We start from the raw sequence: 26,294 nt of genomic DNA, 5'->3' as shown, positions 1-26,294 counted from the left end.
AAAAGGAAAAAAATTATAATAAAAAAATTATAATAATAAAAAATATTGAAATGAATGAATAAGATCAAAGCCAACGTTGATGAGCATTTTATCTCCTCTTATTCCGGAAAAAATATGTTCTAAGTTTCCTCACCATTTTGTCTAATAGTGGATTAAAACGTAAGAATATCAGAAAAATTGCAATATTATACGGTAAAATTTGAAAAATAAATAACAAACACGTTGTGTTTAAGTTTAGATCTTGTGTGTCTTGTAAGTTGCACATCCCAATCGAGCATATGCCGCTGTATCAAGGTGAGTGTCGTGTACGAAAATGTCTTGCTTTGGATCAAGGCCACCACTGGAGTACTTCTGTACATCATGTTTAATTGCTGAAACAATTATAAAAAAAATGGAAAATGCTAACTAGTGCCCCGGGACACTAGTTAAGGATACTAATTATAGTAAAATTATATTAAAACTTGTGTAGTCAATGTTTGTAAAGTATAAAAAGTGTAATTTCCAATGCAAAAATTGCTTTTTTTGTATCCTTAACTAGTGCCCCCCCGGGGGCACTAGGGGCACTAGTTAGCATGACCCTAAAAAAAAAATAACAAAAGCATTTAATGAGATAACGCGCAAGTCACTAAGTTTAATTTAGTGGTGAGATGTTTGGATTTGAATAGTATGTTAGGGGTCTGAGTTTAATCATCAGCTCCATTGCAAACCAAAAGAAAAAACGAGACAACACGTGTCTTTTTTATCTTAATCAAAGTCATAGGTTTGATCACTGATTTGAGCATACAACAACATTAAAACTTTTAGAGAAAGCATGTCACGCATTTGGTTCCCACAAAATTTGCGGTTGTACGCAGAGAATATCCGATTTTAAAAAAATTATAAAAAATAAATAAGTACAATAGTATTTTCTTAGTACATTACTTTTATTCTTTGATTAAAGTAGTTTTGATTAATTGCTAAAACAATTAAAAAATTAAATAATAGTTTTTTATTACATTAATTTTCTTTGTTGACTAAAGCATTTTTATTTCTTTTTACAGTATGTTTTTACTAAAGTATTATTACACTATTATTTGATATTCATATCTCAACTCAACTTGAATAACATCCCTTAAAAAATAAAATGACTTCAATAGTGTCTAATGAATTTGCTAATTTGGATAATTTGATAAAGACATTATATTATATGGTTAATGCTACAGTTGATCACCTTCACAAGTGGTCCATCGTAGACAAGTGATATACTGAATATGAATTTTACAAAATTCAACGTTGGATTAAAAATTTATATCGTATAGATCATCCATAAATTTTTTAAAATTTTTTAAAAATCATTTGATATGTTATTGAGACCCATCAAAATTTACGTTATTTAATAAACCGTTAATCTTGATGTGTCTCAATAACGTATCAAATGATTTTCAATTTTTCTATGGATGATCTAAACTTTCAATCCAACGGTGAATTTTGTAAAATTCATATTCGTTATAATGTTATTTATAACTGATCCACCATGGACCACTTGATGAAGTGGTTCATATTAGAATTTACCTATATTTTATCATCAACTTCAATATCTAAATAACCTTTAGCCATTACTATTATTTGATTTTATTAGTATTGTTTATTAATTTATAGAATTATTTGTTTATTGTAGTTGTTGATTTGTTTGTTCAAGGAACTGCTTGAATATGAGGATGTCGCCTCTCTCCTTCCTTTGGGTAGTGTGTGTGGATAAGTTTCAACCAATCAGCAGCCATCTTCACTTATACCTAATCACATGGCCAATCATTTACTCTCGAACTCTAATTCATTTTTTATGCTTATTTTTTCTAATAAAATAATTATAATTATACAACTACTATAATGGATGGGTCCAAACTCCAAATGATAAAATAGCCATTTATTTCTAGGAGATTGTTTTCATGCACTTTCAGTTTAAAAAACTTTACACCATAGAGTGTATAGTAGATTTTAAAAGTTGGTGGTTGTTTGAGATTTTAGTAGTATTTACAACTTTGAGTCACTTGAAAAAAGTGGTTATATTAACAAATAACGTGACAAATGTAGTATCTTATATTATATTATATGTTATTGCTATTTTTGTACATGTACATATTATTTATATTATTTTAATGCCACTAACCCACTATTTTAAATTTTGAGTATATAGCTTTTGTCAAAAAATAAAATAAAAATAGAGTATATAGTTGTTTCATCTCATGAAATTGTAGGGGTCGAACAATTATCCATCTGATTTTTTCGAATTATAAATAAATAAACCTTTTATTTTGAATGACATCGAACAATTTAGTCATTCTGATAATTTTCTTTGTTACTGAATTTGAAGTGGACATATGACAACTCCTATTATTATTCAATTCATTATAGCCACACAAGTGGAAATGATTTGCCCAATTTTTGAAACACATTAGAAACCTAATTTGCATTGCAATAGTGACATCTTCCCATTATAAAACTTTCTTCTTCATTCTCTTGTGTATTCTTCTCCGTAAATTTATTAGAACATTTTATAAAGAAACATGATGAGTGGTGGAATTGATACTCAAATCGTAGAAAAATGAAACAAACAAGAATGTATTCTTGTGTGAAAGCATGAATCCTAATTTTCTCAAATGTCATTGTGACAAAAGAGTTATTCTAGTCGCTGGAATCGAGAAGAACTTTGGTAAAACTTCTTCATACCCCTTGCCAAATAACTTTGCCATTCCTTGATTCGGAATGATATACATGAAATCTAAATCATTTATCCCTAAACATGACTTTCGAAAATGAAAGTATAATGGTCATCAAGACTTATTCGAGAGGCGCATCTCTAACCAAAACCTCTAATTCTAAATATTATATATAAGTTAATAAGTCAATTCTCTTAATATATTCAATATTTTACTCTTTCGTTCATAATTAATATGACATAGCTAATTAACCTAGCTATGCTTAGTGGAAAATTTTACATATGAGAACATAAACAATTGAAATCAAATAATAATACGAAACTTCGTTGTGCACGCATGCCTTATTTACTCTAGCCACAAACTCCAAAATGGGTACCATGAAAATTGACAAGACAAAGATGTAAATAATAATGAGAATCTATGTGTACTTGAGGTTATTTATTTTTGTGAGTTACCTTTATCACTACTTTACCCAGTCATGTAACTAACTCATACCCAATTGCTTTTAAGTACCTCATTGAAAATTTAAGTTTGGATGGACATGGACCTGACCTTACTTTAAGGAAGGGCGGTTTTAAACTTGTGCTCTTTCAATGAATGATGATGAAACTTTGAAAATTTGTGATTGGAAACTTTGGATTCATCAGGCTTGATGATGAGCTCTATATCCCTTGGGGTTTGCCATTGCTAATTTGCTATATATATATGCCAACATTTTCATGTAACTTTGGCCTTAATTAATTAATTACTTTTAGGAAAATGCTAAACAGTGCCCCCGGGGCACTAGTTAAGGATACAAATATAGAAGTTTTATCTCGTAAATTGTGCATTCAATGTTTTAATGATGTGAAAAATTATTCTCTCTCATCATTAACTTTATCATTTGTTTCCTTTTTTAGTATGCTTAACTAGTACCCCGGGGGCACTGTTTAGCATGACCCTTACTTTTATGTCCAAGCTATCTTTCTTAGATTGTGTTCAGATGGGATAATTAATTTTTGAGAAATTAGAATTTTAAGCAGTTCAATTGATGATGTATAATTAACATACACAACCATATATCCTAGAAAAATAAACCAAACCTAGTCAATCTGTCGATTCACTTCTCGTCTCACTTCAATTTGATAGCGATAAAAGCATATTTCATACTCCTGGTTCAGTAGACAGTAGTGATTGACGCTAAACTTGGTAGGGAGGACCGCGGTTCGATCCCCGCAACTACATTTGTGAGGGGACTGAAACCACTTGATGCCAGAACTCGCCCCAAACTCTGGACTACTAGGGTCTCCTTTCTCTAGAAACCAGAGGATAAAAAAAAAAGACTCATCCATTAGAGTTGAGTATCTCTTTATTATGCATGAATTTATGTGTATTTGTTTTCTCAAAAGATTAATAATTATCGTAATGTTACATGATTCGTGCAAATGCACAAGTCTTTTACGAAGTTTGTTTAGTGGATTTACGAAATTTGTTTTTGTTAGATAATAAAATAATAGTCTATGTTATTGGGCCTATTAGTCTAGAGTCCATTAGGTTTTATTATATATTCTCTCCAGTAACCTTTTTGTAATGTTAAGCTATTGGTATTCTATTGTTTCTTTCTCTTTTCCTATTTGTGTATCTCTAATTCTAACATGGCATCAAGAGCATGGTTCGATCCTCCTTGAATTGTTCGTTGCTTCCGTCATTGAATTCCCAAAAATTTGGGAATATATTTGTTTTGGTCGTTTGGTATTCTTGATCTGTTTGCTTTCTTGATTCGGGTTTGATTAAAGGAACAAATTTATTTTGCATTTAGATTGAATTAGAGGCGTTAGTATGTGTTATTGAACATGGAATTTGCTTGAAGGAATGCTAGTACAACTTGCAATGGGTTGGTTGAAGGAGAATCAATTCACAAAATAAGAAGTCGCCGCTTGCACTTGTTGGGTGAGTTGGAATTTACTTGAAGTTGTTGTTTTGGAATTATTGGATTGAAAAGCTATTGATTTCCGCTTTGATGGAACAGAGGTATACTTATGGTCACAATTTTGTTGTTTCTTTGGTTTCGGTCTCCAAGGATTTTATGTATTCAGCTATTGTACTTCCTTCTGATTGTATTGCACTTCTCCCTATTGCACTTCTTCTGATTGTATTGCACTTCTCCCTATTGCACTTCTTCTGATTGTATTGCACTTCTCCCTATTGCACTTCTTCTGATTCTATTGCACTTCTCCCCCTATTGCACTTCTCTTCTGATTGCATTGTACTTCTCCCTATTGCACTTCTTTTGATTGATTGCACTGTTTGATTGCATCTCTCTCTATTGGCCGATTCTTCTGTTTGGTCCGGTTTTGTTTGATTTGGTACTATTTGGATTGGTTGACTTTGGACCGGACTAGATTGGATGTTGGATTAATTTGATTTGTTTCGCCCTTCTTTGATGGTTTCTGTATTGACTGCGAGTGACTGCTCTCAGTTGATCATGATCTTAATTGGGTTGATTTATTGTCAAGGCTAATTTGTAACAAGCTTAAAGCTTAGTAAGCTTTAGCTTGAGGGGTGATGTTAGAAGTTTATTTTATTTGGTAGTTTATTTTATTTTCGTATTTTGTTTGACAAACTCATAATGCTTCTTGTTGATGCATCATGAGTTTGAGAGTAGGTGTTAGATAATAAAATAATAGTCTATGTTATTGGGCCTATTAGTCTAGAGTCCATTAGGTTTTATTATATATTCTCTCCAGTAACCTTTTTGTAATGTTAAGCTATTGGTATTCTATTGAAATCCTAACCGTCTCTTTCTCTTTTCCTATTTGTGTATCTCTAATTCTAACAGTTTTCACATTGGTTAAAAAAATTCTTTCGTGGTATATTGTCATGGTTAGATATTTAGATACCAAATTGACCATACAAAAGAAAATAAGTTGATTTTTCTATTATATACATTCTCTCTTTTTCTCTCATCTTCTAAATTCTAACCCTAGCCGTCACCTTTTTTCTTCTTCTTAGTTTATCAAAGAGGGGTGATTTCAGGTCAAATTTTGACCTAAAATCACCCCTCCAAATTGTTTTTTTCTTTCTCGTTATTAAATAAGTGTGATTTAATTTTTCACATATTTGTTTGGTTTTGTGTTATTTGTTATCCCGTCCTTGTGCGGTGTATTCTGTTGTGCCGTCTCTGTGCGGTGTATTTTGTTTTCCCGTCCTTGTGCGGTGTTCATTTGTTTCAGGTTGAAGGATTAGATCCGATCAAGTACAAATCTATCCAATGTCGAGTTTTGTGTCATCAACGCTGCAGATCTGGGGGCATGGACATTCCAGACACTTCAATATAGTCATATATGTAGGCTTATGTAATTTGCCGTTTTATGCTATTAACATGGATGCTGTGAGTTTGTTTGCAGATTCATCCTTTTTGTTTTTACCAAATTTGAATTTGTATTACATCGATGTACTCTATCAGTTTGAATGAATGAATATCCTTTATTTTTAGTCAAAAAAAAAAAGTTGATTTTTCTATTATTTGTGTGGCTTCTTTCTATTATTGACTTATTAAGAAATAGGACATCAAATTTATAATTTACATAAAACTTTTAGTAAGGACCTGGAACATAACTCGTTTAGGATTGGAGCATTGAGGTATGAACCAATCCAACCTTTAAGGGGGAAGTATTTAGTTAATGGCAAATAAAAAACTATGAGATGTTCAATGAGTCAAAAGGTTACATGTAGTATCTTGTATTTTTTTTGGTAAACAATCTATGTACTTGTTGTAGAGGTTAAAAAATGTCAAAAAATATCAACAAATTAATCTATCAAGAGATAAAAAAAATTTACTATATTATTTCTACCATTTTTTATATGAGGTAGCTAAATATATACTACTAAACTAATTAAACATAAAATTATACCTACTTATTAAAAAAGAAAAATACATTTTTGATTTTTTTTTGGGTAACCAGGCTACCCCATTGATATGAGAGGCTTCACCTCTGTATGTAACGACTGATTTGACAAAAATATAATAGACAAAGACAAGTGAGTATTTTCGTCAATAAAAATAAACTATGTGACATTAATTTAAGAATCAATTTTATTCACCGCAAAAGCCAAGAATTGTAGCTTTAAGGTTAACACAAGTCGAGAACCGAAAGCAATTCATCTTTATTGAAGTCATACATCATATTTTAACATCAATTCAAGGCCACAAACATAAGTACAGTTCCAAACACATAATTAATCACACCTAATATTAAAAGTTAATAAAAATAAGTAAATAATATAACAAATTAAAGTATAATATAATAAATAAATAAAAAAAAATCTTCAGAAAATTCAGTCAATTTATTTTGTATTTATGAAAAACTAGAGAAGTGGAATGAAAAATTCCACAAGTGAAAAAAAAATTATTTAAAAATGGTAAAGGGTAAAATAGGATTTAAATTTTTATTTTTTATAGAACTATAGCCTATAGGACAAGGGGACAAGCTATATGGGTATGAAAAAACATTCTTCAAAGCTATAGTGTCTACTGTACTTGTTTTGTGTGCTATATATATATATATATATATATATATATATATATATATATATATATATATATATGTTAGTTTAGTTGTGGGGTGTACTTGTAAGATTGTGGATTCTGCTTTTGGGCTTTGGACTGGGTTTTTATGTTTTTAGGCTTTTCTTTGTCTTCTCTTATTATGACAATCCGTGACAAAAAAGAAATAATATTTAAAAGATCTAATTAATTGACAAATATTAATATTGTTTGGCTCAATAATTTCATTTAAAATTTGAATCTAAAATTTTATTGTTGTGTGTACAAATTTTTAATAGTAATTGGCATTTTGTGCAAACCATAAAAATATCCTCTTAGAAAAAAAAAATTGTTGGATAATTATTTAAGAACTTAACGAGACTTTTTTTTTTTATAATGAGATTATTTTTTCTGTAGATAGACGAAATGAAAATTATTGAAAACTCATACACACAAAGTGGAAGGATCAGAGTTCGAACCCTGATCATGACGTCCGACACAAGTAATTTCGACTTTTTATATGTTAAACTAGCAAATGGTAGATATATTTTTATATTATTACTAACTCCGTAACTCTAAATAATTTTTAAATGATGATTATTCATAACATATGATATGAACCATGTTATGGATAAGCTTGTAACTTTTTAAATATATACAATGAACTCTTTTCAATTAAGACACCCATATAAGAGTCATATTAACAAACATTAAATTAAAGTATTTTAATATTAATATATGAAAATGAATTTTGGTCAAAAACAAATATTTGAAAATGAATTGTTTATTATGTTCACATGTATTGTAGTTTTATATATTTTTTACTTCTAAACTTTAATGAAATATTTTTGGTTAAATTAAAAAAGATACTAACATATTGTACCCAAAAATAAATAAAAAAATCATTATACAATATTGGATTACTTGCAACTTAATAATTGGTTGAAAGAATAATCAATAGAAGTTAATATGTTAATTTGAAACAAACGAACAACGTAGAAAGACAAATAATCAAATAAACACCGCACAAAAGCAGAAAACTAAACAACATCGCATTGAAATGATGAAGTCACGATAGAAAAAAACACGAAATAAAACCTTAATCTATGCGTAAACTATTTATTTAAATTGAAAGGGGAAAATATGCACGCATTGAAAAAATGACTCAACCACTCCCTTTTCCATAAACGAAGAAAATAAAACTTAGTATGTAAATAGAGTTTATCTCTCTAAAATATTTAGAGTTATATTGTAATCATTAAACTATTATTAAAAATAATAATAAAACTATTTGATATTGTTTTTTTCTTGATATTGTTATTAATATTATAATTTTCGATCTCTTATTATTAACGTAGGAGTACACTATTTTTGCGAAAATATCACTGACATTCTTTTTCAGGTGGTCAAGTCTAGGATGAACAAGTGAGACAAGTATTTCATCATGCAAAAACTTATTTTTACTATTGGATCAATAAATCTCACCATTAGATCAAATGAGATATGAAGTAACATATTAATTCAATTGCGAAACTTATTAATCCAATAATAATACAATTTTGTACATGGTGAAAAACTTGTTTCATTTGTACATATTAGACAAAGCTTAATCTTTATCGCGGTTTTTTTTTTTTTTTTTTAAGTTTTATCCTTGTATGTGAGATATGCTTTTTATTTTCTTTATTACCAAACCCGCAGAATATTTATTATTAGACCGTTTCAATCTTCTCATGAATTGCTGTCAAAAGACAAATCTCGTACCATGAATGATAACCAGGTCCAATGCACAAGGCTGTTATCCTATCAATAAAAGTTTAAGATATGTCCTTAATATTGATTCTTGAAAATCCGATTCTTTTCTTTTCTTAGAAAAAGATTACTTAAAAGAAAAGAAAAATAAGGAAGTTAGTAAAGCGTTAGAAATGGTATAAACTCCTCTTATGGTACTTTATACTAAAATTAAATATAAATATGTAACGCCAATGCCACTGGTTTTTTACCTGGAAGAATAGAACAGGGCACACTTAAGAGGCTCATTGACTTTTCCTAAACATTGTATCTTTGGTCTACATTTGGTCTATATAGTAAATATCTCCTTAGTTAAAAGGTGAGGGTACCCTATATAAATGAGTACAAACAAATATTTGGAAAATAATCACTTGTGGAAAATATGTTGCCAACACGAAAATCATTTAATCCTCATTTGGAAGTTCTTTCATTTTGAGAAAAAAGCACATTTATTATTATATATATGAATATGAATGAATGAAAGTATCTCATATTTCATTCTCATTTTTCTCAAAGTTTAGCACAATGTCTGAGATGAATGAACCAAATTCAGAGAAAGTTTGTGAAACTATTGCTGAACCAAATTCAGAGAAAGTTTGTGAAACTAGTGCCGAGTCTCCGACTACACCAGTTGGAAAACAACCAGAAGAAGCTGAACCAAAAAGTGGTGAAAGAATCAAAGCTACAAGACACCCTAGATGGACAAGACAAGAAACGCTTGTTCTAATTGAGGCAAAGAAAGTGATTGAAAATGGAGATCAAGTTTGTAGATACAGATCATCAACATCAGGGTTGGTTCAAACTGATCCGAAATGGGATTTGGTTTCATCATTGTGTCAACAACATGGTGTCAAAAGAGGTGCTGTTCAGTGTAGGAAAAGATGGGGAAATCTTCTAACTGATTTCAGGAAGATCAAGAAATGGGAGACAAGTATTAAAAATGAGTCTGAGTCTTTTTGGATAATGAGAAATGATGTGAGGAAAGAAAATAAATTGCCTGGTTTCTTTGATTCTGTTGTGTACAATGTATTGGATGGAGGGGTTTGCACTGCTGCTGCATTTCCACTGACACTGATCAAAACGATGCCGAGAGCAGCAGAGAATGGTGATCAAGTTGAAGGTGTGGCGGCGATAGAGCAAGGTAATAAAGAGGATGAAATTGAGGAGGATGAGGATGAGGCTATTGTTGATAGTGAAAAAATGGGTTGGAGCACTGAGGAGGAAAACATGGATACAAACACAAATGGAAATATGGTTAACAGTCCATTCAAAACACCAAATGCTAAGAAAATTAGCATTGGAGGAACTCTGAAAATGACACCAATTATACTGCCTAGTTCAACAGGTAACAAGTTCTAATCACATCTTTGTGTTCATTTTAATAAGTTTTGTAATTATATTACAGTCAATTTTGTTTGTACTTTTGCATAAAAATTACCATTGACTTACTTGGAGTGACGAGAATGAAGGACATGTCTTTTTACTTCATTTGAAATACAGATCATTAAAATCGAAACTTTGAACCCTACCCTTTTAACTCTTTCGACCAAAGTTTTAAAAAATGGTATGTTATTGAGAAAAACTGTCACGACAAACGATACAAGAAGATGCAGTTACCCTTTATTCCCGTTTTTATAGAGAGAAAAAACCGCGCCGGAATACTGTTACAACCGCAGGAAAACTCCATTACGGCAGCAACAAAATGCTAATAGACAAATAATTCCATTTCTTTGAATTGAAACGGATAAAAATCACATTTTTAATACCCACAAAACCGTCTCATTACAAAAGTACTCAACAAAGGAGACACCTTTGTGTTTTCACTTCCAATTAAATGTCGGGTATGGAAATGCAGTTGACGTTATTGCTCATAACAGTTGAAATCCACGTATTATCACTATTGCTGGTGTTATATTTGGGTCTAATCTAAAAACATCTTCAGAAGTGGGAAATTATTTTCTTATTGATCAATTATTTTCTTGTTGGTTTGAACTGATCAGCAGAGAGGCAACAACAACCATTTTTCCAAGGGAACTACGATCCAGGTAAATCATATCAACTCAGTTTTGCCATTTTTTAAATCTAAGTCAGTCACTCCTGTTCATAACATAATAATCTCAACCTTTAAGCTGTTTAAATCGTTCAGTTTGACCTGTGGTACTACAAATCATGCATTTTTATTGGTTGCAATCAAGTTTTGGTTAGCATATTTTTATGATCCAAGTAAATCATAACAAACAGCTCTTTTGCAAAGAGCTCTTTGTTACCCCCCCACCCTACAAAAACAAGATATTCATATGCATCCATTGGAACTTCCCAATCTGCGTCTTTCAAGCTGATGCATGCACAAATCTATAAAGACAAAAATGAAGTGAAAATGAGATAATTTTGTAATTAAAAAGGAAAGATAAACTAGATGTTTTTGCAATAGAGGTTTTATTTGTCCCTTTATTATGTGAATCTCATTGGAAATACTGTATATTGATTCAGGGTGTCAGAGAGAAGCTTTGTTCAATGAGGGATACAAAAGAAAGCGATTATCCCCAGGTGATTCTGAAGAGACCACAGATTTTAATGAAGATGTCATCAAAGTGCTAAGAAGAAATAGTAACATACTGAAAGCTCACCTTGGAGCTCAGAACATCAATTCCCAATTGGCCAGAGACCAGCAGAAACAGCACACAGATAGCTTGGTTTCAGCCCTTGGAAGGCTTACTGATGCTATCACAAAAATTGCAGACAAGATGTAAAACAATTCAGAAGAAAATGAAGTATTCTTCAGGGCAATCAGGCATAGTATCCGTGGACAAGGATTTTTTAATCACTTAAATTTGGCACTTTAGTTTTTGTTATCAATTATTCTCTTTAAGTAGTTTTTTTGCTGCACATTGTTTCATTTTGGTGAAAAATTCTCTTCATATACATTTGTTTTATGAAATTGATGTTTATTCTTTCAATTCTAGATCGTTTTGCATATCCTCTGTTCTTTATTTAGGTATAATGTTTAAACGATAACTTGAGACACCAAAATTTGGAAGTTTTTAAATTGTTAACTTCACCCAAAGAGAGTAGTAAGATAAACTTAAATCAATGCATCAACTTGACATCTAGTTTCATATTTGATATTCTTTCCATTACAAAAAAAATAAAATACATCAGCATCGTTTACACTAAGAAGGAATAAAATATACATATTCAGAGAATCATAGGATAACATAGCATACAAAAGCACAAAAAAATGGCTTACAATATACATTGGAAATTTCCTCTAATGATGCAAAACTTACCTCTGAATCATCTGGCCTTGCTACATAGGAACAGCCTCAATAAGCTTGGCAAAGTAAAATTGAGTAGCAATTAAGCCTCTCTTCTTTATCGTCCACCCAACCTTGCGCAACGCATTTTCAACATCTGCTTCGGAATGAAGATATGCTCTGGTTGCCTTGGAAGGCCCAGGGAACAACTCTCCGACTCTCTTCAGTGCATCATAATAAAATGTCTTAGGTGCAAAGCTCAGAATCAATCGCTTTTCTGCCAAAGAAGCAAGGTGAGCAATCATCCCATCCGCTTTACTCTGAGGGTAATGAATCATAACATCGAGGCACACCACTGCATCGTACAATCCATCCAAACTTTCTAAATCACTCACCACAAACTTTGGCAGTGCAGATGGCACAAGTTGTTCTTTCGCCTGCAGAGTGAAAAATTACACTTAACATGTTAGTTTGTGCTTGGATATGCTTATGATAAACATAGTTTTGAATGAATTTAACTTTGGTTTTGGATAATTTGAGATCCCACACACATGCAAATTTGATCTCTTAAGGTTTCACCCTGGACCCTGGTCAGGGATCAAATTTAACAGGACCAGATTTGTAGCTGGTTGGTAGTAAGAAAAACTTGGCATAAACAGTGTGTTGGGTGCAAGAAAAACTTGGCACAAACAGATTTGTAAACTTCAGTTTGCATGAATTTTATTTTGCAAAAGCAACATTCCCCTTTCACTTCAAAATGAGTTCAAGCATTGTTGTCAAATAGCAGAATTTGAACAAACTGCTTTTTTACTACAATCCGCGATTCACAACACTGGTTTCAAGGAATAATTGAGGCAAACTCATTTTACAAAGATACCACTTGAAACCAAACAAAAGGTTTTTAAATAACGAATGTTTGGGAACTCCCAACTAAAAATCAAGCAGACTTAATTGAATCCGAGTTTTTTTCAGAGGGAAAACCGGGATAATCTCCACAACTGCAAAGACTGATCACACTAAGTGGGATTCATTTGTAGAGTTGACCTCTCCCAACAAATATTTCTCTATAAACATCGAACCAATATCAAACCCAACACAGTGTCTAAGTGATCCAAGTCCATATTTCACACCATGTCCACATTTGTAGTCAATTTTGACCTACATTTAGGGTCTGTTTGGATTGACTTATTCAAACTTATCTATTGGCATAAGTTTTGTGAGACCGTTTGAGAGAACTGATGAAAACAACTTATGACAATTTCCAAAGTTTTTTTCAACTTATTTTCATAAGTTCTCCGATATAGATTATGAAAATAGCACTTAACACATATAAATGCAATTTATCTTTTGCTATAAAAATAGCTTATGTAAGCTTGTACATAAGTGCTTGTCATTGTGCTATAAGTTGTTTATCCAAACAGACCCTTAATTTATTTACTAAACTAACACTTAGATAAGGTAAAATATAAATTCTAATGCTAAATCAGTAAATCCTATATACACTTTTTCTTTCTCCAATCAAAAATTTCAAAATAGTATAAATTAAGCAACCTGTTTCTCAGCTTCAGCAACCATAGCAGCAGAAATATCACTGGCACAAACAACAGCACCTTCCTTAGCTAACGGAATCGAGAGAGAACCGGTTCCACAGCCGGCGTCACAAATAGTAACACCCTGAAGTGATCCTTCTTCTTTCAGCATCATCAAAGCATTCTCCACAGTCTTTGCATGCCCCACCCTAATATCCCGTTGAACTCTATTAACATCATCAGTATCACCATAAATCTTCTTCCACCGTTGAAAACCGTCGTTGTTAAAATACTCCTTTACAACTTTTTTATCGTCCCCGCCAACTTCCTCCGCCTGTTCGCGCCTCCGTCTCTCAGGGTCTGTAAGGGAGACAAGCGCAGTGAGACCGGCAACGAAGCCGCCGCTTAGTACTGCGATTGTTGTGCCGTCAATTGCGCCGGAAACGTCGGCGGCTGTTGCGGTTGAGAGTGGAGGGATGGCGAATGTGGTGGTTGAGAGTTTGTGATTGGCGGGAGAGGGAGAAGGAGAGAATGTAGAGAAACGGTTGGTTTTGTTGGGATTTGGAATGAAGAGAGATGACCATAAGGAAGATGAGAACGCCATTTTGATTCACCACCGGTGTTTGATTTGAGTGAGAGAGAGAGAGTGCGTTGGGTTGAAGTGTTGTTGTTTGCTGTTGTTATCCGGGAAGGATAAGATAGCATTCCAAGCTTCCATGCCTTTCCCTGATTCTCGTGGGTCCTACTTTTCAAACAGCCTAGAGTTTCAACTTTCAAGTTTCAACCCAAAAATAAATTAAAATAAATTAACTTTCAAGTGAGATAATTTGAAAAAATATTATAAGAGTCATACTAAACAGTGTCCCTGGGGTACTAGTTAAGCATACTAAAAAAAGAAATAAATGATAAAGTTAATGATGAGAGAGAATAACTTTTCACATCATTAAAACATTGAATGCACAATTTACAAGATAAAACTTCTATATTTATATCCTTAACTAGTGTCCCGGGGGCACTGTTTAGCATTTTCCATATTATAAAACTGAAAATGAATATGAATGATTTATCCGAAGGAGACACGATACTAGAAGCTGAATGTTGGAAGTGAGTTTCGATCGATATGGATTGAGAAGCTTGTTGTGTTGTTTTGATGACAACGGTTTGGATGGTAACCTAACCTAGTGAATTAGGATTTTCATGTTCTTTTTTTGTTTTTGTATGCTAACAACCACTAAAATAGCACGAGTTGCGATGAAGAAATAAGATTGACACCGAGGCGTGATTGACACAGAGGCAAAGTCATAGTAGTCACAGGTTCCATTCTAAAAAACAATAACATAGATATGTATTAACAACTAAGAAACTTTGTCAACAAAAAAAAACACTAAGAAACAAACCCTAATATTCAAAACTAATTTTAACTATAAATCCTAAATACACAAAATGAACAACAAATAACATAAATCGATACACAATCAAAAATATAATTGTATATTTGCATGCTTAAAACAAAAAGGAAACAAATAAGATTTTTTACTAACCTTGTGGCACTCAGTTGTGTTATCAGATATACTCAAACGAATTTCGGTGAACAGTTTTGAAGAATGAAGGACCAAACGAAGGCGACGACAACGACGTACGATGCCTGGGGGTTGGATGATCGACGTAGGACGGTAGAGGAAAGGAATAGAAACTGAAAAGGTGATGGAAAGTGAAAAGGTCTTATGTTTTGTGGAGGGAGTCAATTTGGTCCCTTCTATCTATTTATAAAGAAAAACAATCATTTTATTTTTCACTTTGGTCCATGGTGCCATCTCAACAGCAGTCGATGTGTGTCCAAAACAATGTCAAATCAGCTTTTTTGTTGAGTTAACGGCCAAATGTAATGTCGGGGACTAAAATGACTAACAGAATGCAGATTCAAATATTTTTTTTTTTTTGTTTTTTCTTAGTGATGGACTCGAATGACAGTGAGTTGCACAATGATGGACAAAAATGACCGTTTCTCCTAAAAAGAAATATTTGGTGTGAAAAGGTGCATAGTAAATATGGGGGAAAAGACATGTGTCACAATGTTATTGGCTAACAACGTCACATCAGCAATTTGTTAAAAAAAATAACGGTAAGGTCCGATTTTGACAACGAAAAAAAATTGTAGGATTTTTTTTACCATAAAATAAAATAAATATAGGGACTATTTTTTACTATAAGGCAAAATGTCGGACTAAAAACATATTTAACAAAAAAAAAATGTAAAACGAATTCGGAGCATCAACAACGTTTTATCAAACACATGGTGTGTATATATAAAATTCAAATAAAACAACATAACATTTATGATAATCCACAACAACAATTTATCAAACACATAATGTAATTAGTCTTCTACGAATGAATGAAAGGGAGATGAACAATTTAAAAAATATTCAGTCATCATTAACATGTGTAATTCTTCTTCTTTTTCCCGTGCATTCTTCTTCTACGGTGAGATTTAGAAAACAAAGAAGAATAAACCACAAATTTCACAGCAGAGAGATAAAGATGATTATAGATGAAATCATTAACCGGGTCTATTATGGATCTTCTTCTTTCTACCGTCTCCCGCTGCTATTGTTTTCTTTCTCTATAACATATCTGGCAATACAAAGAAGAGATGAAGAATGAGAAGTGACAAGAATGAGAAGAAAGAGAGAGATGTTTACGGACTAAAGAGAGATAAAAAATAGATTTGAGTTAAAATTCAAATTAAAGTGCTTTAAGCAGTGTGTACATAATATGAAATTCTAATATTGACCCAAGTTTTGGCCCTAATATATTGTACAGTAATATTACTGTAAAAAAAATTTGTACAGTAATATAATTGGTGAAGGACAAAAAAATCACGGGTTGAAAAGGTGATATTTTTTTTGGTACAAGTTGAAAAGGTGATATGAGAATGAATATGAAAGATTTGATCCAAATAGCCATATTTTACCTTAACTGATGCAGCAAAAAACGTAAAAAAAAAGAAGCATTTATGGACAATTAAGGTTTTTTGAGCTTCGAGACTCTCTCATTTTTTTAAAAAAAAAACAATTATTATTATTATTATTATTATTTTTTTTATATTTTGAATTTTGGACAATATTTTTATTTTATTTTCGAATAAGATCATCTTGTCTCACTTTCTCCCCGAACGACCAAACACAGTGTGCCATGTAAAAAAAAAAGAAAAAAGAAACATAAACGTAAATTGCCAAAAATAAAATAAAATGAGATTGACAAAGTTAATTAATTAAACGCATTTTAACAATTAAAACCCTAAAACAAGAAAACTCAGCTTTGCCCTTCATCAGAACACAACTCGGAGTCGAACTGAATTCAACTGGCCGGAAAACGCATCGGAACTGTTCGTCGTCATCCAGAAACAGTAAGAAACTCGTCCAGGTATTCATTTTCCTCCGATTTCCTTTCTCTCTCATTTAGCACGCGCGAGTTTGCAATTCCACTGCCATTTGCGGCCGCGACAGCGGCCACTGCAAAATGCAACAACGCATCAGAGAATTGTGTCGCAGCAAAGACTCACTCAGCATCGCGATTCGCAGTGCGATTGATACTATTGGTTCCGGTTTGCATGTGAAAATTTCACAAATTGGAACCATCAGATCTGTTGCATTGTTGTGTTTGCATTTCAGATGGAGCTTCAGTTTTATTTTATCACCTACGAAATGCACGTATCGATCTCTAATGCTAGATCTAATTTGATTTTTATTTGGCTGAATTATTGTGTGTATGTTTTGAACTATTGAAGACTTGATGGGAAAAGATAACCAATTATCAGCTATGGAAGTCGATGATCCAAAATCAACGAATTCTGATCAGATAGCTCCCAAATTCTCAATCAACGGTTTGTGTCTTATCCAATGCCTTTCATTTTTCGTTCACTTGATATTCCTTTTTATTACAGATGAAAAAGATAATACATCATTCAGTAATGAAACTTTTATGATTGACAGTACTGCAGCTCTTAAAATCTGCACAAATGCAGCATGGTTTGCGCCATGGAGATTACACTCGCTATCGGTATGTATTTTTGTTGTTGCCAACAGCATGTGAATTTGTTTTATTGTTGTCTATACAAGTATTTAGCATCCCAAACAAATGGTTCATGGGAGAGAGAGAGACACACACACACAATGTACTAGTTCAATAACAACTGAACTGTACCAGTGGGAATGGCTGCAACATGTTCTGAATGATGTGGTTAACAGTTGATCCTTTATAATGTGTGCATTTTCAAGACATCAAGCCTTCTGGCGTCAACCATTCAATTAATGTGATAGCTGCAACTGATGGAAATCATTGATTTAATTCTCTGCTTTGGCTGATATATGTTCAAATATCTATAGATTGGTAATAGATGTACTTCCCCCCTTAACACTGCAGGAGGTATTGCACAGCTCGATTGAGGAGGTTGTATAAATCTTTGAAGTTTACCCACGGCCGTGGTAAATATGCGAAAAGAACCATAACTGAGGCTAATGTCACTGAAGTAAGGTATGCTTTGCTTACTCTATCTCTCTTCTCCTATATAATTTTCTGGAACTTTTGTAGTTGAATTAGTTTGAAATTGTGTTATAGAAGGAAATAATGTTCTAAAGAATGATTGTTTTGAATTGGCGTTAGGATTTACTATCTTTGGTACTGTCAAATTATTTCCGGCTTCACTTAAGAATAACCGTGATGATACTTACATAGCAATTAGAATACCGATAAATGTTGAATTTTTTTGCTGATATTAATCCGTCAAATGATCTAACAATATGTTGTCAGTCAGTGTTGACACTACTTATTACTTTCAAACCAATTCTAGTCTTGCAACAGATGTGTACTGTAGTGCACCTACAATGGGCCGATAAAGCTGATTCTTCATTTTCAGCTTCCAAATGTTAGGGACCGGAATGGTCATTGGGCCAAGAGGGAAGATGGTTCACCATTTGTCACTTGGGCCTAAGACTTTGATTCTTGAAAGTCTACACTAAGAAAAATAAAGGGAGAGTTGGGTTGAAAGTGAGTTATAGTAAGAGAAGGAAAGGTGGAAGGTGTTTTCCGAGCTGTATAGCTGCATTTGTCAAAGGTTAAATTGTGTAGGAGTGGGTTATCTTTTGGAAGGACAGTTGTGCTGTTATGGATGGGAAGCAATAACTCTCTGTAGAAACCTAGCTATATCACACAGCAGGAATATCATTCTTTTTTAATTACCTCATTTCAGAAATAACACGTTTTCATTGTTTAGTGTCTTGCTGTTTTGTTGTGATGTGTGAATTCTGGTTTCTATGAGTATATCACCCTCCCCAAGGTTCTCTCTGCCTTTCACATTCTTTTTCTTTATCCATTTCCTAATAAACATCCTAATTCTGGTTATTGTGATAATTTATAATAAGCATTGGTAGGCCAAGTTTTCTGTGAAGAATTTAAGCTTATTGGTAGGTGTTGCATCTTTTATTTGTTGAGTAATAATTTTCCCATTCTTGCTCTTGAATCACGTCTAGATGTCTTGCTTAGCATTTCTATCATGCATATTTCATGCATGTTATCTAAATCTGAATCCTCCTTTCCTTAACATGAAGCCATCATTAGGTCTTGGTTTGTCTTCTTTTGCCTTTTAATGAAAATGACTTACTATGCTGAATTGTAAAATAAACATTTAATCTTTCTGGCAACTTTTCAAGTTATCTATACATGTTTAACATTGGAATTTACTTTTCAATTCAGGTTTCTTCATGTGATTCTCTATTCAGCAGAGAGAGCTTGGAGTCATGCCATGGAGAAAAGGCAGCTTCCGAATGGACCAAATGCATCTCAACGTATCTATCTGATTGGTAGGTTGCGGAAGGCGGTAAAATGGGCTTCTTTGTTTTCACAATTGTGTGCAACCAAGGCAGACTCTAGGACATCTTTGGAAGCTGAGGTGAGTCTTTTTTTTTTTTGGATACTAGTCTTTTAATAATCAGTATTGCAACAAAGGCCAGTGGCGACAATATTTATTTACACCAAATGATTTGTTAATTAATGCAGTATTTATTCGTTTTGTTTTTTTTTTTGCATTATATTTTGCATCCTTCTCTTTTGGTAGTTTTTTTTTCAACCACAGAAGATGGATTAGTCTTTTTTCAATCACAGAAGATGAATTAGTATTTCAAATGCCTAGTTCTAATATACAGAATCAATTTTTTTCTTATTCTTTTTTAAGGCCTTTTAGAGTTTATCATTTTGGAATAAATTAGTACTTCAATACTTTGATTTCAAACTGGAAACTTTTTTGCCTCTTATTTTTTAGGATTATCCACAAATATAGCACAAAATAGTTCGTTTCGGAGACCATATTTAAACCCACACCAATCTCTAGGAAGTAAAATGTATTTTTTCTACCAAGATTCAGTATTATTTATAGTGTTTGGTTCCAAGATAATATGTATATTCTATTGTGTTTTTTTTTTTTTTGATCAAGTAGCCTAGTCCTAGTGGCTAGAAATTCCACCCTTAAGGTGGATAAGTGGGATGACCGGGGTTCGAACCCCAACCCCGGCCCCCGGCATAAATAATGCAATGTCCTGCCAACTGAGCTAAGCTCACAGGACTCTATTCTGTTGTTTTTAATAATTATTTATCAATTTTAGGAGTCCTTAGTTTTATTTTGATGTAACGGAGTCCTTAGTTTTTAAAATGCAAATGCTTTGATAATTTACTCTTATTTTTTTAAAACAGGGCAGACAATATTTTTATCTTGTATGTCTGATGAAGAAATGAAATGTTTTCCTTTCCGTTTGTTCACTTGATTTTCAGGCTTATGAATCCTATATGAAAGGGAGTTTGTTGTTTGAGCAAGATCAGAACTGGGATGTGGCTTTAAAGCACTTCAAAAGTGCTAGGTACATATACCATGTCTCCTTGATATTTACTTACTGCCTTGAAAAGAAGATGAAAAATAATTATCTTTTAGATATTTAAATAAAGAATTCAAATTTTTGCCTTTTGGGGGCAAACACAAACACTTGTTTAGTGTGTAACCTAGCATCCTAGCTTTTGTGATGCTTCTGTTATTTTTACTCACCTTGCTTGAGTTTTTATCCATTGTCATATTTAATAGGGCTGTATACGAGGAATTAGGGAAATATGGAGATCTGGATAACCAAGTTTTGTGTCGTGAGCGGGTTGAGGAGCTAGAACCTAGCATCAGATACTGCCTTCACAAAATTGGCCAGTCAAATCTACAAGCCTCTGAACTATTAAACATTGGGGATATGGAAGGACCTGCATTGGACCTTTTTAAGGCTAAACTAGAGGTTGGTACATTTCATTTGTTTAAATTATTTGACAAAAGGGAAAACAAGTAATGTGATATGCATATATTTGCAAATCAGTATATTCAAATATTTCTTTAGAGAACTTGTTGTGTTGAGGTGGAATTTCATTTTCATGTTTATTCAACAGGGAGGACACAATCACGCACACATAAGATTATATTTCTAATGTTAATAAACTCTTGAATAGCCTATTTTCATACTCAAAAACTACTAATATTTCAAAATCTGAAGAAAAACGGATTCAACATGATGCTTGGTTCCTTCTGTTTTGCTAATATTGTTAATCTGATAATACATATTATTCTGCCTACAAGTATTATGTGCAGTAGTTACATTTGCTATTGTTTTTAAGTATAATGTTTTACATTTTTCCATGCAAAAGTCTTGATCAATTCTTATTACTTGAATCAATTGCTTGTTATTTTGAAAGATAACTTAGTGTCTGTACCAGGCTGCCATGTCTGAGGCAAGATCTCAACAAGCTGCTTCCATGACAGAATTTCATTGGCTTGGCCATAGATTTCCAATATCGAATGCCAAAACAAGGGTTGCCATTTTGAAAGGTTGGTAGTTTCTTTCTCATTACATTTAGACGGCTGTTGATCAAACTTAAAAAAGATGGACTTAACCACACCTTTGCCCCCATGTATTTTACCACCTAGTGGTCTCTTTTGCCCACTCTTGAAAATGGCATTTCTATTTTGCAATTTTTTTTTTATTTCGTTTTCTTTCATTAGAATGCTGTGATAAAGTTGGTTGGAAATGTTCCTAGACTAAATAACATTTGCTGCGACAATTTAGAACTTTGCCTTTCCCCTTTGGGGTAATATAAGTTTGACCAGTGAAAATAGTTACGTGATCCCTGGAGTAGTGAATTTTACTTTTGATTTGTGTACCTTTGTTGACATCCATAATGCTTCTTTTGGTGTTAAACTGAGTTTTAATTGGTAACTGTAAAAAGCATAAACATTCACAGCATATATTTGTTAATATTGTTTGAAATTGTTAACTCGTGTGGATGTCAGAGCCAAAGGAAACTACAATTTTTTTAAAATCTAACTCTTGAGCTCCCATTGATTTTCCCGGGTTTCAATTTACATTGTCAAAAGTTTATTGGAAGTGGAATTTCTAGCAACAATTGTATACAGTATTAATTTTTTAATTTGTTTCATGTTATATTTATAAATTCAAACATGCTATGTAGTATCAACAGAGGAATTGTTATAAGAGCTGGCATCACTTTTATTTATACATGCAAAATGCAATCTTTTCTGTTGTTTGTGACTCACAATCACACAATTTTCTTTTCTTAAAATTGTATTTGGTTTTGCAATTTAGTGTATATATATATATATATATATATATATATATATATATATATATATATATATATATATATATATATATATATATGGTGACTTTTCTTTTCAATACAGTTCGGCTTTGTTTAACTATATGAAGTAATGTTTCTATCTGAATAATTCTATCAGCCCAGGAGCTGGAGAAAGATATACATGGTCCCTTGGCAGAAAATATTTCAGCAGACAAAAGACTGGTTATTTTTGACAAAATCTTTTCCGCATACCATGATGCTAGAGGCTTTATTCGGGCTGATTTGGTATTGGAATTTACTTGACTTTTTTTTGACTAAGGAATTTACTTGACTTATTGCTTTTTAATCATGAATCAATAACAAAATCTTTTTACTTGTTAAGAAGTGAGTTATTTAGGCTTTTGGCTGTTACAATTATGTATAATACCCCAGTTTTCTTTATCCATTTTTATTATTTTGTGGATTTCAGGCCACTGCAGGAAGTGCAGAAAGTGTGAAAGATGATTTGAATGGTCTTGATAAGGCTGTCAGTGCCGTCTTAGGAGAAAGAACCATTGAGCGCAACCTCTTGTTGGTCAAGGTTGCAAAAAGTAAACTTGCAAAGCGCAATGATGATAAAAATGAAAAAGTCACCAAACCTGAAGAGCTTGTTCGTTTATATGATCTCTTGCTACAGGTTGATATCCGTGTTTTGTTTGTGAACTGGCATTAATTGAACACATTTCTGTGTAAAACTCCTCCAAGCTGCTGCTTTTTTTTCTTTAAATGTTTAGCTCCTCAAATGGAATGACAATTTGTATGGGTAATTTGTTTTGCAGAATACATCTGATCTATCTGATTTAGTCAGTTCTGGAAGGGACCAAAAGCCTGAAGAAGTTAGCTTTGCTGAAGAGTGTTCGTTCAAAACTTTGGCTTTTCGAGCAGAAAGGTTTGCTTGCTGGCAGAAAATATTTATTTTCCTGATCTTAGATATATTCCTTCTTAAGTTATTTGCTTCCTCAATTCATTTGTGCATGCATGCATACCCATGTTATTTTCAGCTTTTTCTGGAAACCAATTTTTTTAAGTCTACTTTAAAATGAAAATCTGTATACCGATAGCACTACAAAAATTTAATCAAATGTCATAGATATTTATTTACAGACAGTTTGAGTTCCTAAAGACAGTTTGAGTTTTCTCTCATGTAACCAAATAAAAAAGACAGTTTGAGTTCCCTCATTTTTTGAGTTGTTTATTATCTTTTAACAGATGATTATAGAGGAACCTAGTACCTAAAGCTCCCATCACAGTAGAGTTTAGGGAAAGGTCAAACCCAGTTTGTCATCTCTTATCTGATGAATGGACTCTGGAATAAATGTTAAAGTGGTTTGCTTATCTTTTTTTGACGGCAAAGTGGTTTACTTATCAGTAAGCTGCAACATATGCAAATATTTTCTTTATTGTGTGGTTAATGCCTTGATGTTTCTGAAAACAAGATTAAGTTTTTGTCCCGTTTCATATGGCCCCAAGGAAGGGGCAATTGAGTAGTAGGTGGTGTGATTACTGTGGTGCTAGCAGTACAGTACAACCACATCTGTATCTGGTCTTTAAAGAGATGTTGCCACCTAAACTAAAGGTGTACATGCTTATGACTTATGTGCAGGTGCTTTTATGTTGCAAAGTCATACAGTGTGGCTGGAAAGAGGGCTGAAGCATACGCTTTGTACTGTCGTGCTCGCAGTTTAGCTGAAGATGCCTTAAAAAAGCTTCAAACGCTAGATGGCAATAATAAGGTAATTTTAGTTAATTTTTAAGATCAGATGCTGGCACTATTACCTGTGTTGTGAGAATATTTCAAAAGACAATTTTGGTCAAAGTTAGATCTCCTCCAACTAAGCAGTCTAAGCTAGATCCAAAGATGGTAATCTATTGGGCAAGTCAGGTCAGAGGAGATCATTGTACTAGTATACTGTTTCTAATCCCACACCAAGAACTTTAGGATTGGCATAGTGTTTTCATTTTCATGAAACTTTTGTTGGTTAAATGATAGTTTTAGATTTGTATTCATTAATTCTTAAATCATATGAAACCTCATGTTTGATTTGATTGCTATTGTATTTTCTTCTGATTTGTATTTCTTTTCCTCTTCGGTTTGGCAGACTATGATCAAAGAATTAGAGGTCTTTAGCAATGAATGCCGTTCCAACAGTTGTATAGAACATGCACTGGGGATCATGGAGGAGAAGAAGACTCAAGAGAATATCTCCGAAGGGATCTCCAATATATCATTGACTGGAGCTGAACGGGTACATATGTTTCTACTTCTTATTTGATCCTTTGTTTAGTGTCACACATTAGCATGTCATATGGGAAGTTGTAACTTTTGACTTTGTTGAATTTGTCTTATCTCCGTAGACAATAATAGTATTTGCACAAACATTTATGGATATATTCTGACATGAATTCCTACCTGTTTCAGTTGGAGAAGTTCCTATTGGAGAAACTTGATGTCTATGAGTCTGCTGTGGGTGATTCAAATGTGAAATCTGCACCTCGCATTGCACCCTTTCCACCAGCTTTCCAGGCAATTGCCCGTAACCCTATTGTGCTGGACCTGGCGTATAACACTATCGAATTCCCATCTATTGAAAATAGGATGAAGAAGGACAAAAGAGCAAAGGGCGGCTTTATAAGTAGAATATTTGGATGAGTATATTTGATTCGGTGCTTGGTTCTTTAAAATGAAAATTTCTAGAAAACTGATCAGGCGGGGTTCCTTTGTTGAAAATTGTTTTAAATTATGAGATGATATACAAATTTTGAGTGGTCTAGATATTTTGGAAATTTACAGCGGATAGATTATATTTGGTCACTGGTTTTGATTTTGTTACAACACTTGACTAGTATGGAATTTGTTTCAAAAATAAAAGGTAGATGCTGTTGTATTAAAAAAAAACTTTTTTCCCTTTCTTCGAGAAGGACTATATTTACACAAATTGTATTTGGTCATCATTGTTGAATCTTGATTATGAAAGCTTTCATATATTCATCATACATGTACCAAAAAAATATATTCATCATACGATCTTGAAAGGGCTGTATATTTTTATTTTTAATTGAACGAGGGATAGCATGGGGTTCAATATGCAAATATCTTTAGCAGGTTTGTCAAGTTATGTATTCGCCACTTGTAGGTATTTTCCTCTTAATTTTTAATTTCTACTGTAGTCTATCGTAGTTTTGTCTCGCATTCACCAATTTGGTTGTATTTTACTGGTGCACCAAGTAACTTAACCTTTCATTGATGAGAATATTAAGGGTGTGTTTGAGTATCTAATGAATAAAGAAGTAGAAAGTACTTTGATGAAAGTGAAATGAAATCATAAAGTTACTATTCAATGGTTTGGATATTTTATGATGAAATGAAGAGTAAAAACCATTTTAATTCCATTCCCCAGTTGAAGGGAAAATGAAGGTAACATTTTCGGTGGAATATGGTGAATGTATTCTGATGTGTTTTTCTAATCTCTTGTAGTAGATGAAATTTCATTTCTTCTGCTCCTCTATTTCCAATATTTTTGTATATACTACAACATTCTATTCAAGTTCAAGCAGTGTAGGCTGGCAGTTTGGAACTATGAATGAATGCACACAATAGGTTGGACGTATCATTTAATGCAAAACAATAAATTTTCACAAAAAAGCACAATCTTATTCATTTATTGTTAATTGATTTTGGTCCCCAGCACAAAAAAAACAGACGAGGAATTCCTCGATCATACTCAGTTTATTTTCGGTTATTGCACAGTTCCATCAAGAAGAGACCAACACTGTTTAGTAGAAA

The 26,294-nt window shown here is 32.7% G+C and overlaps 3 protein-coding genes and 1 long non-coding RNA gene across 5 annotated transcripts; 2 read left to right on the top strand and 2 right to left on the bottom strand.

Moving 5' to 3' along the window:
• The first annotated feature begins 9,362 nt into the window (after window positions 1-9,362).
• LOC123916032 (trihelix transcription factor ASR3-like) lies at window positions 9,363-11,966 on the top strand. Of its 2 annotated transcripts, none has more exons than XM_045967358.1 (3): window positions 9,363-10,354; window positions 11,013-11,054; window positions 11,500-11,966. In XM_045967358.1, exons 1-3 carry the CDS (start codon window positions 9,487-9,489, stop codon window positions 11,757-11,759), a joined length of 1,170 nt encoding a protein of 389 aa, XP_045823314.1. In that variant the 5' UTR covers window positions 9,363-9,486; the 3' UTR covers window positions 11,760-11,966. The 2 variants fall into 2 exon arrangements, with proteins under 2 accessions (XP_045823314.1, XP_045823313.1); XM_045967357.1 differs by having other exon boundaries at window positions 11,010-11,054; window positions 11,500-11,907.
• LOC123916034 lies at window positions 11,165-11,733 on the bottom strand. The gene is made up of 2 exons (XR_006812035.1): window positions 11,637-11,733; window positions 11,165-11,361 (listed from the first exon to the last, which is right to left on the bottom strand). It is a non-coding gene; the product is annotated as an uncharacterized LOC123916034 (long non-coding RNA).
• A 151-nt stretch (window positions 11,967-12,117) lies between the features above and the next one.
• On the bottom strand, window positions 12,118-14,549 carry LOC123916033 (magnesium protoporphyrin IX methyltransferase, chloroplastic). Its single transcript, XM_045967359.1, has 2 exons — window positions 13,815-14,549; window positions 12,118-12,700 (listed from the first exon to the last, which is right to left on the bottom strand). Exons 1-2 carry the CDS (start codon window positions 14,394-14,396, stop codon window positions 12,317-12,319), a joined length of 966 nt encoding a protein of 321 aa, XP_045823315.1. The 5' UTR covers window positions 14,397-14,549; the 3' UTR covers window positions 12,118-12,316.
• Window positions 14,550-16,934: 2,385 nt separating this feature from the next.
• LOC123916031 (signal recognition particle subunit SRP68) lies at window positions 16,935-25,666 on the top strand. Its single transcript, XM_045967356.1, has 14 exons — window positions 16,935-17,218; window positions 17,583-17,678; window positions 17,788-17,854; window positions 18,218-18,328; window positions 19,547-19,742; window positions 20,618-20,703; window positions 20,922-21,117; window positions 21,590-21,701; window positions 22,629-22,756; window positions 22,941-23,147; window positions 23,290-23,399; window positions 24,114-24,243; window positions 24,610-24,756; window positions 24,930-25,666. The coding sequence occupies exons 2-14, from the start codon at window positions 17,588-17,590 to the stop codon at window positions 25,158-25,160; spliced, it is 1,812 nt and encodes a 603-aa protein (XP_045823312.1). The 5' UTR covers window positions 16,935-17,218; window positions 17,583-17,587; the 3' UTR covers window positions 25,161-25,666.
• The last annotated feature ends 628 nt before the right edge of the window (window positions 25,667-26,294 follow it).

The sequence above is a fragment of the Trifolium pratense genome, linkage group LG3 (genome assembly GCF_020283565.1).
Source record: "Trifolium pratense cultivar HEN17-A07 linkage group LG3, ARS_RC_1.1, whole genome shotgun sequence".
Taxonomy (NCBI): domain Eukaryota; kingdom Viridiplantae; phylum Streptophyta; class Magnoliopsida; order Fabales; family Fabaceae; genus Trifolium; species Trifolium pratense.
Note: the sequence above shows the minus strand (reverse complement) of the source record. Positions and strands in the feature narration are given on the sequence as shown.